Source organism: Euprymna scolopes, chromosome 17 (assembly GCF_053919585.1).
Source record: "Euprymna scolopes isolate OS-2025 chromosome 17, ASM5391958v1, whole genome shotgun sequence".
In the NCBI taxonomy this organism is placed as follows: Eukaryota; Metazoa; Mollusca; class Cephalopoda; order Sepiida; family Sepiolidae; genus Euprymna; species Euprymna scolopes.
Genome location: NC_136498.1, coordinates 111,066,305 through 111,083,112, shown reverse-complemented (window position 1 = coordinate 111,083,112; position 16,808 = coordinate 111,066,305). Strand labels below are relative to the sequence as shown.

Here is a 16,808-nt window from a genome sequence, read left to right as displayed (position 1 = left end):
AAGAGTCAAGGCACCCTCTGGGAAGTGAGAGGTTTTAGAGGTAACCATGTAAACAACTTTGAATCCCTGAAATACAGAATCATGTCCGACTGGTCAAAGAAATAAACGTATCATCATGTGTTTTTATAACTGCCGTCTTGTGTTGTGTCATTCTACCAAAACAAAGGTAAAGTGAAATTGTATTAATATGAACTTTGTGTTTATAAAAATGTACAACTGTCAAAACGTAAATGTCAAACGCACTCTCGGTCTATCTATCAAGATATTCATAGATCTCCTCTCATTGAATTACAGGCTTGGTTCTCCTGTAGTAATCTGTACCCTACCTGTATTAACATGTACACTATCTCTTTATATATAAGACCTGTCTCCATCTCTCAACAACATGAACACTCCTAAGACTGTCTCTATCACTCTAAGACTCTTACTAACATGAACAACGACAAATATATAAGTCGCCATCTAAATAAGAAGAATGTAACATATTCTCATATTTAGTACCTTCTAATAAGAACTATGTAACATTTCTACCTTATCGTTTTTCATAATTTTTGGATATTTTCATTACTGGGACATTATTTTTGGATATTTTCATTACTGTGACATTCAGTAGATACCATTAGGTTCAATATTTCGATTTTTGAATTTCACTACAATAATAAAGAAAAACCGAGTTTCCTTTATTTTTGTTTGTTAATATGAGGGGAATTCTGGATAAACACTTAATATTTAATAAATGACAACAAAAGACAGAAAAAATTTAAAAAGAAAAATTTTTTTTTAAAGTTAAATGAAAAAGAAAATTAAAAAAAAAATTTTTTCTTCAATTTTGTTTAATTAAAAAAAAAAAAAAAAGGGAGATATCTTTAAAACATTCCAGTACAAAGTTGTTGATGACTTACCGGCCTATAATTTCATCTTTGTTGTTATTGAATGTTGACGGTGCGATGTCTTTGCTATAAGTTTTCCCTTTCTTTGAATTGTTCTCTTTGTTACTGTTTAACTTGTTTCCTTGCGATTTGCTAACCGAATTTGATTTGTACGTTTTCGTTTGCTGCTCGTTTTCTGCGCTTTCGTCGTAATCGTTGACATTAGACTTTTTCGGTAACGGCTGCTCAATATATTCATATTCGTCTTCATCGTCATCGTCTGTGTTTTTGGTAAAATGTTTCCCTTTGTCTTCATTTTCTGTTTTGTGCGATTTCTTTCCTGAAACACCATTTGGAATTACTTCTTCGTCTGATTTTTGTCCCAGAGCTGTGAGACAATGAGATAAGAGTTCATGAAAACACGTTCAAACGACTAACAATGCCGGGGTCTAACGACTCAATTTAACCAAGATTTTCAGCAGTTTAAAGTTTCAAACAAAAGTATACCACGTTGATAAAAACTAATATTACATTTCAAAATTTTTGAGATGAGAATTGATAATTTGGAAGATTAATCTTGGTTGATATTCTTTATGCTAAACTTGGGAACCTATATAAAATTTCGAACTAAACAAGTTCTTTAACTGAGAGGGGGGGGTCTTGTTTTGTAAGCCATAACCAGGTATTATTATGTTATTCTTTGCTGTAATACGAACTGAGCTTTCAAACTTCAAAAGACTGTCGCTTAAACGTGACTGCTGATCAACATTTCAGTCAATGTAATTTATGACTTTCTCCAGATATATTTTGTCAAATTCAGAGATCTTTCTGTCGAACTTTGGTCAACAAGATACACCTGAAGAAGGTTAGAGGTTATATAGAGCGAAATGTGAAAATAACACTCAAGATGAGAACAGTAGTCCGAAGAATCAAAATAATATGAATAATCAATCCTTATCTCAAAAATTCAGAAACATAACAGGCAAATCAAGTATTAATTATGGAAATTAATCTTGTCTCGATGTGTAGTTTTACTACGTATTACTACACATCTACACAAAATTTATACTAGAATTATGGCCATGTGGCGTAATGGTTAAAAATGTGGGTTGTCTTCTAGAGATTGAAGGTTCAATCTCTTCTACAACCAAAATTAATTAAGAGTAATATGATAATTAACATTTCCGTTTCTGTCTTACGATATTTCAATATTTTTCCCTTTTTAGATACATTCTTTGGTCCCTTTTCTTTTGAAAAAGAGATATTATCTTGAAATATTAAGACCACCATCCCTGTTGATTTGTAGAGGAAAATTATTATTTTTGTTTTCGGATTTGCAGAATATGACTGAGTTTTGCAAAGTGAAAGGAAAAAAATCAATAACATCAATGTTTGATGCATTTTAGGTCAGGAAGATATTATCTTCAGACAGCCTGATCCGGTAGCACCAGCTGAAAAAATGAGAACAATTTACCTCATATATTAAATGAAGAGTTCAGTTCAAAATTCTGCATAGATCCCAAAAAGATGCAAGTGAAGAATGTTGGAAGTTACATCGACTGATGAGAATAGTCCAAATAATCCAAATAAAAACTGAATATTTTGTTTCACTTGTTCAACAGTGTATCAACTCTTTCTGAGTTACTAAATTATAAACAATTGTATATTTCTCAACAGTATTGGCGCGTAAATAGTTGTGAGACAATAAGATAAGGTTTAATGAAAAGAGGTCAAAATCACTAAAATAAATGCTGACAACATTATCAAACAAACCGAATATACATTTTTCTTTTGATAAAGGATAGAGAACTGTTTGAGATATTAAAATTAAAAATTTACAGCACCTATAATTTATCTGTTGTTATGCTTTCTATAATGCTAGTTTTTGTCAACTATAAAGAAATTCATTTTTAGCTGAGAAACACACACACGCAGAGTGACATAAGACTTCTGTTTCCGTCTTACGATATTTCAATATTTTTTCCTTTTTAGGTACATTCTTTGGTCCCTTTTCTTTTGAAAAAGACATTATCTTGAAATATTAAGACCACCATCCTTGTTACATCAAATAGTAAGTTCATATTTACTGATTTGTATTGTGGAAGATCGTGGCCAAATTTGGATGTCCTGACAAATTCATTTCACTCATTAAATAATTTCATGATGGAATGATGGCTCATGCATGTTATATATGATGGAGAGGCTTCTGATGACTTCTCGGTCAATGGCGGTGTCAAACAGGGTTGCATACTTGCACCAATGCTCTTCAGCATGATGTTTGCAGCAGTGTTGACACATTCAACACAAAAGATCCCAAAATCAATTACAGAACAGATGGCAAATTGTTCAACTTAGGATTAAAACTACCATCATACAAGACCTTTTCTTTGCTGATGTCTGTGCCCTCAATGCCAACACAGAGCCAAACATGCAATATATATTCATAATCGTTTTTCTAAGGCATGCGACAATTTCGGTCTGAATATTTATCTAAAGACCGAAATAACGTACCAGCCTGCTCTTGGAAAAAGATATGTTAAGCCTCAGATCTCAATTCATGGAACCAACTTAAAAACTGTGGACAAGTTCACTTACTTGAGGAGTATTCTGTCAAAAGAAATACACATAGACGGTGAAGTTGATTGCAGGATAGCCAAGGCTAGTGCTGCTTTTGGATGTCTCAGAACCATTGTGTGGAAGCGTAGAGGAATTCAGCTGCAGACCAAACTCCAAGTATACTGAGCTGTGATTCTTATTTTCCTGTATGCTTGTGAAACTTGGACTGCATATACTAGACATGCCAAAAAACTGAACCATTTCCATATGACCTGCCTCTGTAGATTGTCGAAAATCAAGTGGCAAGACAAGATACTAGACAGGAAGTTTTAGCCTGTTCAAACCTTCCGTCAGTACACACCATGTTACAGCAGTGTCAGGTTCATTGGGCAAGTCATATATGCTGCATGTCTGATTCAAGGCGCCCAAAACAGCTCCTTTATGGTGAACTGTCCAAAGGAAAAGGACCTGCAGGAGGACAGCAGAAATGGTTCAAGAACCATCTGAAGGTCTCCCTCAAACAGTTCAGTTTGTAATCTAACTCATGGGAAAAACTAACCCAAGACAGATGTTCCTGGCATGCCGCAACTCACAAAGGTTTTACAATTACTGAATATGCATGCAGATCTTGACTGAGGATTGGACCCTGGTCTCATAGCCCATTCGTAAACATTTTAACCATGATGCTAAATGAACCAATTGTTATCCAAAGTATTTGATAATAACTAGGGCTATGACAACAGAATATTCTTTTCATTGTTTTGACTCTCGAGTATATATCCAACATAGTTAAACACAGTTAATCATCCGATAAACACATCACTCTATATAAAAGCATATAAGATACCAACAGATGCACACTCGAGAGTCAAAACAATGAAAACAATATGCTGTTGTCATAGCCCTAATAATAACTCAAACGGACAATATACAAATATAAAAAGGTCTATTACTATAAATGAACAATGCATTAGGTAATTACAAGTTGGGTAACTGGCTTGTAATGTATATGGGGAACAGCTGGCTGTAATTGTACTACCATTCGCATGCAATGAAGAATGCAAAAGAAAATCTGACATTAGAAAAGACAGAGCAATCATCATCTCCGATACAGAATTACCCCACCGGTGTCCAACATGTGGGAAATACTTCAGAGCTCGAATTGGTCTAACAAGCCATCTTTGAAACCACGGAACAATTGCATGATCATCTTTTTCATCATCATCTTCGCAAGTGACGGATGCACATCATATATATATATATATATATATATATATATATATATATATATATATATATATATATATATATATATATATATGTGCGTGTTTCTGTATATATGAGCATGTAATTTCAAAAGTTCAAAACATGAACTATGATTGCAAAAAAATCAATACTCATCCGTGTCACTTTCCATATACAAGCAAAGATACAGGATTTGAATAATTTTCTTTACCTACATATTTGAAAATTTATCAATCTCAAACACTGGTAGCATTATAGTAACATCCTAGAGATCTTCAATCTCTGAATTATTCATTGAAGATCTATGGTATGTCACTATAATGTTACTAGTGTTTGAAATTGATACATTTTCAGTAAACTGATGAAGAAAATCATTTATAGTTTATATCAATATTACCAGACTTGGTTTGATTCTAGCCACCTTGAGGGACTGCTATATTCCAACTGATGCATGTAGTTACTTTTGTATGATCTTGAAATCATATATATATATATATATATATATATATATACAGTGATGATCATATTTATTGGCACGGTAAAATAAAAGTTAAATTTTGTCTAATAAATTCTAAAAAAGGGATTAAATTAAAGAAAATAACAAAGTATATTATGTATTTTTAACTGGCCTTTCCGATGCAGCAATCGGATTTTAGAAAAAATAAATAACAAAGGAACAACAAACATAATTGCAAAAAACTCTTGTTCAAAATTATTGGCACGGCTTTGTTTTTCTTTTAGTATCAGTATAATATCAATCAATTTCCGGTTTACGTGCTTTCTGAACTTTTTTATAGCCATATTATGCTTGTTTAACGCTAATTCAGTGAATAATTTTTTTCAGATAATTTTTAGATAGCGATTTATTTAAACTATTATAAGTGACTAAATTATAATTTTCAATCGCCATGGTTAAAACTAAGGAACACAGCGAAGACGTCAGGAAGCTTGTTGTAGCATGCCATACCAATGGGGAGGGCTATGATAAGATTTCAAAGAAGCTAAACCTTCCCAAATCCACTGTTAGAGCCATAATAAACAAGTTCAAATCGCAAGGCCACGTTATGAGTTTAGAGGGTAGAGGGAGAAAAAGGATTCTTTCCCCAAGAGATGAACGGAAAATTGTTCGACAAGTAAAACAAAACCCAAGGATCTCTGTTGGGGAGATTGTTGATGAACAGAGCACCTCTGGAGTGAATGTATCTCGACATACAGTTGGTAGAGTTTTGAAGAGAGCTGGTTTAAAAGCATGTCGTCCGAGAAAGACTCCCTTATTGAAGCCTATGCACCTGAAAGCAAGGCTAGCCTTTGCAAAACGTCATATTGATAAAGATGTTGCATTCTGGAAACGTGTTCTATGGACTGACGAAACGAAAATAGAGTTATTTGGCCATAATAAAGTGTCTTATATTTACAGAAAATCTGGCGAAGCTTTCCTGCCTAAGAACACCATACCCACAGTGAAGCACGGTGGAGGCAGTTTGATGTTTTGGGGATCCTTTGCTGCCTCTGGACCAGGGCGACTTGTTAAGGTCACAGGTAGCATAAAAAAGGAAGATTATGTTAAAATATTGGATGAAAACCTGAAAGACTCTGCTAAAGAGCTCTCACTTGGTCGTCGTTGGTGGTTCATGCAAGATAATGACCCAAAGCATTCGGCTAAACTGACTAAGAAATGGCTTGAGGACAATCATATTAATGTTTTGGAGTGGCCATCACAAAGCCCAGACCTTAATCCAATTGAAAATTTATGGAGAACATTAAAATTGAGGGTAATGCAAAGGAAGCCTAAGAATCTTATTCAATTGGAGGATCATTGTCAGGAAGAGTGGGCTAAAATTACTACTGAAGAGTGCAACAACTTGGTTGTAAACTATGAAAAGCGACTGAGGAAGGTAATCAAGGCCAAAGGCTATACAATTGATTATTAAATAAATCGTGCCAATAATTTTGAACAAGGGTTTTTTGCAATTATGTTTGTTGTTCCTTTGTTATTTATTTTTTCTAAAATCCGATTGCTGCATCGGAAAGGCCAGTTAAAAATACATAATATACTTTGTTATTTTCTTTAATTTAATCCCTTTTTTAGAATTTATTAGACAAAATTTAACTTTTATTTTACCGTGCCAATAAATATGATCATCACTGTATATATATAACTTTTGGAAAAGCAACATCGCCTGATGAAATCTCTAGTTATCTATAACTAGTTGACCGAAACATATTCATGATTGTGTAACGATACCTAAATGTTTATGTAAAAATAAATCATATATATATATAAAACTTTCCTTGGATTTTACCGTTATTGGATATTCTACTCTTCACCCGACCATCCATTCATGTGAAATCATTTTTCTTTTCCCCCATTCCCTCTGCTTCACTATTTTTTAACTTTTACCAAGTAAGCTTTATGGCTTACTTGTAGTTTCATTAAATATTTTGCAAGCAAAATCCGATTCTGCATTTTGCTAATTCCTACCTCTGATGAGAAGGAAAATATTTCTTTCAAAACTCCGCGGATTAAGGTCAATCCACTTAATTTGTGTCTCCTTTTTGAAAATTAAATGTTTTTAACTCTTCATAAAGTGTTTTTAACATATTTCATTAATTCTTTGTTTTTATCCTTTGCCTTTATTTATGAGAAATTCAATGCAGAAGTTAAACAAAAAATGTTATGGACCACTGCACTAAAATAATCTTATATTGTTATCAAGACCAACATTCGGTATTGAAATTCTTAATTCAATATTTCACATATAAAAAAGAAAAGAGAAGAAAAAAAAGTCAACGCAGTTCAGACTTACGTCTTTGTTTTTCTGAATAAGTATTTTGAACATCTGGTGGCAATGCTTTCATTAGAAGAAGAATATAAAATTCATTTGCTTTTTGAACTTCCTTCTGTTTACGCTGAAAAGACAAAATTAACAGACATTTTTTTTTTTTTTTTACAATCAAACATCTTAAAATGGAGCAGATAAATAATTCCACTAAAACTTCCAGAAAATATTTACCATTTGAAAGAAGAAAAATGTTTGATACTTAGTTTTTTGTTCTGATCGTAAGATACATTCTTTGCAAAATAAACATTTCTTATTTAGCATTTTGAGACATATTCCTAAATATTCCAATCAAATGAGAAAAATATTCAAAGAGATTAAAACTAATAATGTATTTCATAAAATACATTTTCTTTTTTTTTAGTTTCCTTTTCTTTGGAAGAGGGAATTTTAATTCTCTGTCCCTTGTAGGATACTACCAGGGTGACCCAACATTACCCGGGATTGCATGATGATCAACAAATGTTTCACACTCTCACATTTTTATTGTCATTGTCATGTTATTGTCATTGTTATTGAAATCGCCCATTTTTCAACGAAATCGATTGATTGCCTGCTCTAGTTAGGGATCCACCATAATGCAATGGGATGAAGTTTCACATGTCTTTCTGCATTGACTTAGTCCATAATACATTGTAATCGACATTGCACTGTTGAGAATCTACTGTTCATCTTATAAAATTATTGTTATATATAACAGCATGAATTTTAGTTTAAAATGAAAAGGTCAAGTTTCATGGTTCAATTGTGCTCTAAACAGAAACATTCATTTCGAACCCCTTGTCATATCAAACAACCTATTGTTGATTTTATATGCCGGGCCTTTCAACTTGTGTAGTAATAAAACTTCTTAAATACACTTGTGGTGTTAGGCTGTATAAGGCGTTAGCATTAGTCAAAATCGCCTGTTTCTTCTTTCATCGGATTTTTGATTATCAATATTTATCAAAGACATTCTGATACAAAACTTGTGTAAAATTTCATAAAAATCAGTACAGCCATTTTGGAGTCCATAAGGAATGAATTCACACACAGACAAAGTTCCTTTTATTTAATAGTAGATATTTGAATGGTTTAAATATATAAAGCCTAAATAATGGATAACTGAAAGAATTGTAAATAAATAATTCTACACAAACTTCAAGAAAAAAAATAGTTAGCATTTATAAGAAGGACAAGATTTTGTTTTTAGTTTCTCTTTTGTTCTAATCAAAAAGTACATTCTTTCTATATCCAAATTTTTTTTAAATACACATTTTCAAAAATATTATGAAATATACCCATTGGATATTGTTAGTCATATCAGCTAGTATATATATATTGGTTATAAATATATATTTGCACTGCAGACGTAACTTATGAACATGATGCATCATAGATAGAGGGGACCAGCCAAGATCAAAACCTTTCAGAAAATGAGCTCTGTCACATAGATTGAAGAAATCATAAGCTGAGACAAAATGACCTCAGATATTTGTTTGAGGGATGGTTGCTATCGGGCAGTCAGATAAAGCATCAAAACTGACTAGACTTATGTTAAAATGCTCAAACAGTTTTGGAAATAATTAAACCAGGAGTTTTTTACCTTAAATCAACAATCATGGCCAAATAAAATTTTGTAAGAACGTGTTTGGTTAATTGAATAATGTAATAAATATTGTCTGCTTCGAGGGGTTTCATTCATAGCTGCAGCATTTTCCCATGGTAGGGAGGACTACTACCTAATGTACATGCACACAATGTCAGCCGAAAAAGCAAAGTATGATTTTGTTTAATTAATAGTTGAACTGGTAATTACTAGTAACTACCAATAACTAGTTATGTGCAGATCGTAGTTTCCTGGGTATATAACACGCCAATCAAATGAATAGCTATTCATGGCGATTAAAACTAATAATTATGTATCTTATTAAAGAACATTTTCTTTTTCTTTTATTTGGTGGTGTTGGGGAGGGATGAAGAGATTTTTATTTTAGTATCTTAAATACATAAAGCCAAAAGAAAGAATATCTGAGAGAATGGGATGGGGGTAAAAAAGCAATAATTACTTACCAACCGCATTCTGTAGGATATATAACTTTTAAAACCAAATCCCAAAGTAACCACAGGATAACCTATGCTGAAATAACAAAAATTAGGATTGGTATAACATATAATGCTTAGAAGCATATAAGCATGTGAAATCACCTTTTTCTTCACCATATTCCTTCTGCTTCACTTTTTGTTATCAAGTAAGATCTTTGACTTACTTGCAGTTTCATCAAATACTTTTGTATGCAAAATCCGATCCCTCATTTTGCTAATTCCTACCCTCTGATGAGAAGGAAAGTATTTCTTCGTAACTCCGCGGATTAAGGACTATCCACTTATTAAATGTTTCCTTTTCAGATTAAATATGTTTTTAACTCTTTTTCAAAGTGTTTTTTAACATGTTTTATTAACTATTTGCTCTTATAAGCTCTATCTCCTACTTGGTTTTATCGAGCTTTTACATCTGGTTGAGATTACTTTATAAATATTAATTCTTTAATATTTATAATATACTTTAGTTTTACCATCTTGGATCATTTTGGTAAATTTATTTGTAATTTTTATTTTATATATATATATATATATATATATATATATATAACAGCTATACGAAAATAGGGTCCATATAAATTTCTTCAACACCGATGGCGGACTTATTAAAAGCATGAGAGGGCGGTACTCACTGCCCAATGTAGCCATAACAGAATTAAAATGTACAAATGACGTGTAAAAACTTCGTTTTTTTTTTTTTTCAAACATATCTGATGAGATTAATTTATTTTTATTTCGGACTATTATTCTCATCTTTATTAGTTGTTTTTGATCTTTTATTGGTTTTGTTTATTCACAACGTTTCGGCCAACTATTCCTCTGGCCTTCGTCAAAAAACAACAACTAATAAAGATGAGAATAATAGTCCGAAATAAAAATAAATTAATATATAATGCTCATCTCAAAAATGAATTCCAATTAAGGAATAATATATATATCTGATGAGATGTTCACTATGAAAATTTTTAAATAACATAAAATTTAAAATTGTCTGGTTGATGTTAAAACAATTGTAATATTCGAAAAATACAAATATGAAGTTATTCCTTCTTGTTTTTGGTTTTTGCCAGTATATATATGAGAGAGAGAGAGAGAGAGAGAGAGAATTCAAATATATTGAACTAAAAAAATATTTTTCAAAAGTGCTCTATGTGCAGAGCTATTATAAGTGAAATTATATTAACATCAAATGCGAATTAATCTATGTTCTAACAGGGATTCATGACTAACTTATGATTAAATGGAAGGCTAATATACAAAATAAAAAGACAGAATGAAACAAGAAATGAAAAAATAAATACACAACAAAATTAAAAATAAAAGGTTATTAGCAAAAGTGACTTTCAATAGTATTACCCTTCCTCTACCATATATATATATATATATATATATATATAACTTTATAAAACATTTCAAAGTCATAAAAATATTCACTTCACTTAATTCACATTCATATTGTTTTATTGCTGCATCTTACACATGTTTCATTTAATGGTATGAACATACCAAAAAAAATCATCAGAGACTTACATAAGTCTCTTCATATTGTAAGTATCTGATTTGTTTGGTATGTTCCTAGCCATCCAATGAAACACATGTAACAATAAGCAGAATATTATATATATATATATATATATATATATATATATATATATATTTAAATAAGGGAGTAGTCACCAACAATGTGCATGTTTAACATTATTTTATTATTCCGTGTCTTGGTTTTTCATTCAGAATTATGTTTGGATCATTGTAATAATGTTTTTAAGTCATTGACATCGTTTTTACGCCCGTTTCAGACGTTCTGTGAAGCGTCCTCGTCAGAAATTATTTTCAAATGTGTTGGAGATGTAAAAATGGCAATTTTCGTAGTTCATTTGTTGAAGTGTTTCCAAGGGGCGGAGGCTTGTAAGTGTTTATTATTCATTGGCATGTTCAATTTTTATTACTCTTTTATTGGGCTTGTCCAGGTCGCTGACCTGTTTGTAGTCACTCTCTCTTTCTGCTAGTGTTTTTTTCTTTTCCTTTAGGGTGGGGTAGGGTGTGTGTGTGTGTGTGTGTGTGTGTGTGTGTGTGTGTGTGTGTGTGCGTGCGCGCATGTTTGTTTTATTGGTTTGAGAATGTGTATACTGTTTTATAGTATTATGAGGTTATTTTCTTCCTTAGGAAGGTGACTGTGATCCGAGGTTGTTACTAATGTGTATGTGTGAGGAGGGGGGGGGACCAGCTCTTCTGAAATAAGGGTAGGGGTGCTTTCATTCTATTTTGATATTTATTTTTTGGATTCTTGGATTTTAGTATTGTGATTTTTCGTTTTAGTCTTTTCGGGTATTCCTTATATTATGTTTGTTTAGAAAGAGGGGTGTAGTTAAAATATGTATAGGGTATTTTTTAATGTTTCTATTTATTTGTCTCCCCATGTGGGTATGGCCAGACCCAGGATCGGTTCCTGGTGTGGGGGAGATTTTGTTCCCCAGAGGGGGGCAATTGGAGGGGGTATAGGTATGGGAGGGGGATGATAGAAGGGATGATAGTCGTTTCAGTCATGAGGGGGTTCTCCTCCACTGACTGAGGAGGGAGCGAGGTGTTGGAACAGATATTATACTATGGTTCTAGGTGTTTCCTAGCGTTGTTGGTTTCGAGGTTAAGTAGGGTTGGTATTGTTCAGTGTGTTGTATTAGAGATAGGGGTGTTATGTCTGTGTGTGGTTGTATGCGCGCACGTGTGTGTGTTTTAATGTGTCGGTTCTGATTTATGTGTGGGTGTGTATATATGCATGTGTATGGATGTGCATGTGAGTGTGCCTTGCATTTCATGTTTTGTGTGATGATATTAGGCTCTGTTAAGTTCAGGAGTGAATCTGGTGATGAAGTTTTTTTCCTATGTAAGTAAATAAAAATAATTGTCTGTTTGGAAGATTGGCATTATTTTAAAGCTGTTTCCACTGCATGTGTGTACGTGTTTTGAAACAGAGGTGTTTGTTATCTGCAATTTTGATGTTGCTCTTATGTAAGGCCACTCTATTGCTGAAATTTTTGGTGGCGCCTATATAGGATTTGTTGCATGTTGTGCATCTTAATGCATATACTACATTTCTGGAGGTGCAATTTAGATCCTTTTTTATTTTGAATGTTTGTGCTGGGTTTTTGAATGTGTATGTGTTACCTTCTATTATTATGTCACATACTCCACATCACGGTTTGTTGCATTTTGTAACCCCTTTTGTAGTATGTGGGACGAGTTTTGAGGAAGTTAGGATGTGTTTTAAGTTTTTGGGTTGGCGTTTGCTTTTTATTATTTTTGTTGTTTTATGTATGTTTAGTTTGTCGTTCTGATTGAGGAGGATAAGATTTTTTGTTATCTGTGTGAATAGTTCTGGGTTGTTTGTGTTGTGTGTGGAGACGTATGCTAAAATTTGTTCTTTGTTGTGTTCATATATATATATATATGAATAAAAACTATGCATCAAGTGTGCTTGAAAGCCAAATCACAAAGTAATATTAGGAAAATACACAAATATTTTACTTGTTTAAAATTTATCACAAATATATTTCAGACGTATCCTCCATTTTCAGTGTGTTGTCTTTTTTTTTCTTTTCTTCTTCCGTGCCATGTTGTTAATTTGGAGGGAGAAGTCTGTAAAGAGCAATGCGTTGTTTCTAGCGGTTGTATTTTGAAATGTTTGAACTGTGCGTGGGCAACGCAAGAATTACAAAAGGAAAAAAAAAACAACAAAAAAAAACAACACATTGAAGATGGAGTATACCTCTGAAATACATTTGTGATAAATTTCAAACAAGTAAAATATTTGTTTATTTTCCTAATATTACGTTGTATTTGGCTTTCAAGCGCACTTGATGCGTATTTTATTTTATTCAAATTAAAACAACGTTTCTATATGAATTCTCATTATTTGATATATATATATTTTGTCTTCAATATATATATATATATATATATATATATATATATATATATATATATATATATATATATATATATTCTGCTTGTTCCTTCCTTAATCTGTACGTTTCACATTGAAAAAAGGACAAATACAATTTTTGATTACCAGCAATGGAAAATTTTGCTTCAAACAAAATCAAATAAAAAACACAATGAAAAGAATTGTTTTGGCATCGTTAAATATGCACAAATTTTTCTGATTATGATACCGATTCTGATACACCCAAATGTTCCGATTTTCCAATTGCTGATTACGATCAATCATCCCAACACTAATATATATATATATATACACACACACATTATGGCTATGTAAAGACCAAATTTAAACCTGTTCGAAAACATTTTTAGATTGTGAAATTAAAAAATAAAAATGAATAAAACGGAAGGTGTTTCACGGATACCTTTCACCCAGTTCTTAAATTTACTATAGAAAAGGAAAGAAATTCTTCCTTTCCTTTTCTAGATGTACTGGTGTGTAAAACACCTTCTGTTTTCTTGATTTCCATCTACCGTAAACCTACGTTCACTGGTCTTTACACACGTTGGGACTCTTTTTACCCCACCAAACAAAAATATAATCTTATCAACACCCTTATCCATAGAGCTTGTATGATATGCTCAGAGACCAAATTAAATGATGAAATCAAATTTATCACCAAGACTCTTTGCAATAATGGTTTTCCTTTGCAAATCGTGGAATCTACAATTAGAAATAAAATTTCTAATTTAAATAAAATTAAACAGGCATCTGTTGACAAATGCCCTATCTACCTACGCCTACCTTGGCTAGGTAATATTAGTGAAAGATTTGGCAAGCAAATTTCTTCTGTCGTACAACAATGTTACTTTGCATCAAATACCCGTGTTGTTTTTTCTTGTAAACCCATTTTGTCTTCAATTTGTAAAGACGCTCTTCCTCCCCCCCACCATAACAATTCTATTATTTACTTATTCAAATGTAGCTGCGGTGTGCGCTACGTCGGGCAGACGTCTCAAAGAGTAGATAATAGGATAAAACAACATGTTCCATCCAAAATTCGAAATGGAAACTACCTATCTTCGGACATTTTGAGCAATACCCATGGCTCTTCTACAGGAGAGCACTTTATAAATAATCGTATTTGTGCTTCAAACTTTTTTTCCATCCTTAGCAAGTCGCACTCTCTTTACCATCGCCAAATTCTAGAAACTATATATATTAAGAGTCTGAGACCTTCTCTTTGCAAACAAAAAGAGAATTTCTTAGGGCTTAATCTAGTTTCTATTTAATAATTAATCCCCCTTTTTTTATACACATATTCCCCTCTACTTTTTCATCTCCGATTCATTGTTCCGCCCTTTTCTTTTTAAAACGTAATTAAGCTCGATTTTAGCTCTGTTGAGCAAGCTTCGAAACCGGTCAGCTGACGCATTCATTTTTATTTTTTAATTTCACAATCTAAAATAAATAATGTTTTCAAACAGGTTTAATTTGGTCTTTACATAGCCATAATAAAATTTTGTACCCCGAAAAAAAAAAAAATATATATATATATATATATATATATATATATATATATATAGCATAAGTATTTGTCTCATAGCCTAGGGTCAATGTACTTACCAATGTGCTGCGAATGGTCTGCAAAGTGCTAGGTTGAAAGGTAGACTTTTTAGTTCTCTTAATCGGACTGAAGCTTCTATGTAAACAAACAATAACCACAAAGATACGGTTGGGAGACAAATGCCTCGTTCTGAAAAGGATACAAAAGAAAAAGAAACAATAAAATTTCATTAGAAATTAAACATTTCAGTAATCATGAGTTGTCTTCCCCTTCAATCACCACTTTTTGAATAACATAAACAACCATTAACCAAAACTTTTGTTGGATTTTAAGAAAAAAAACAAAAAAACTACTGAATGTATTTTTAGATATTTGTGAAAAAGTATAAGGAACATTTTTTTCAACCTTCTTCAAATAGACAAACTAAAGTTTTCCAGGAAGGGGGACGGGGTAACCACTACTTGGTTGATGTAAATGATCATTAGTTTTTATTTTTTTGGGTGGATTTGGGGCAAAAATACTTATGAAGGAAATTTATCCATTTGAAAGAAAATTTGCTATTTTTTTGTTATGTTAGTCTCCTGAAGGACACGCCTTAATTTTACCCACAAAATTTGGTTCTGTCAGTTTTCTGTCTTGCTCATAATCATTTAACTTCAACTAAAATTGGGTGAAAAACTAAGGAATCAATTATAAGAAAAGCAAAAGATCAACCAAATAACGGAGAATAAAAAAAAAACAATTTTCATGAAACTCTAATGAATTGTCGAATTCTTTGTTTGTAACAAATCCTCAAATTATTATCATAGATTGTTTAAATTATTCAAACCACACTTCACAAATTGGTTGTTATCTTCACAATGTTTTGACTTATATATTTTATTTTATGAATGCAAAGTAAACAAAACAAAAGTAGGCACAAGGCCGATCAAAAAATTGGAAGGAGAGGGTCTCTGGTTATCTATGTCAGTGTACTTTTGTTGACTAAGCTAATCCTAGCTAGAGTTCTCAGTCACCATAATACCACATTCAGACCAAGGATCACCCTACTTAAGATTCCCAAATTGTTTTTTTTTGTTTTTGTAATAATATATATATACTTCAGAATAAAATTATCTAACAATCAACTGGTATAGAAACCTGTGATAATAAGTTTTCAATTTGGATGTGAATTTTTATATCCTTTTCATTAACTTCCCTTACTCTATGACATTTAATTACTGAAACAACTTTTAATTGTGATTTTCCATGTCTCACTGACTTTAGCAAATAAGGTGTAAGCCATTATAACTATTTGCTAATATTTTCTCCTCTGAAGAGATGGTAGACATCGAAATCCTATAGGATAAGAAGTTATAATATTTCAAATGTATTCCTTGTCTTACATAGAATAATAAAAATCTTTTGATTTGAAATTCAAACATTTCACGTCATAAATTTTTGAATTCACTGAATGACTAAATATATATATATATAAATCATAAAATTTTGTAAAAAGAACATTTTTATTCAGTAAAAAACATTACATTAGTGTGGGGTAGTTAAAAAAACAAAAAGCATTTTGATTTATGAAATTCTTCAGATGTATCTTTTTGTAATTGGGAATCATTATAATGAACTCGGTAATCTACACGGAATTTCAAACCATTGCACGATGGCTAGAAGTGCTAATTAGCAATCAGTTCTAAGTGACAGTCTTCTGTAGG

General features: G+C 32.0%; 1 protein-coding gene across 4 annotated transcripts in view; it reads right to left on the bottom strand.

The window, feature by feature from the left end:
- Positions 1-16,808, bottom strand: part of LOC145296879 (macoilin-like) — a 128,527-nt gene that overhangs the window by 19,523 nt on the left and 92,196 nt on the right. For 2 of the 4 annotated variants that reach the window (XM_080143018.1, XM_080143017.1), the window contains 4 exons: positions 15,162-15,291; positions 9,563-9,629; positions 7,478-7,580; positions 903-1,257 (listed from right to left, as the gene is read on the bottom strand). In XM_080143018.1, the coding sequence (XP_079999144.1) occupies positions 903-1,257; positions 7,478-7,580; positions 9,563-9,629; positions 15,162-15,291 (655 nt within the window). The remainder of the gene's footprint in view (positions 1-902; positions 1,258-7,477; positions 7,581-9,562; positions 9,630-15,161; positions 15,292-16,808) is intronic. The other 2 variants (XM_080143019.1, XM_080143020.1) reach the window with 1 other exon arrangement.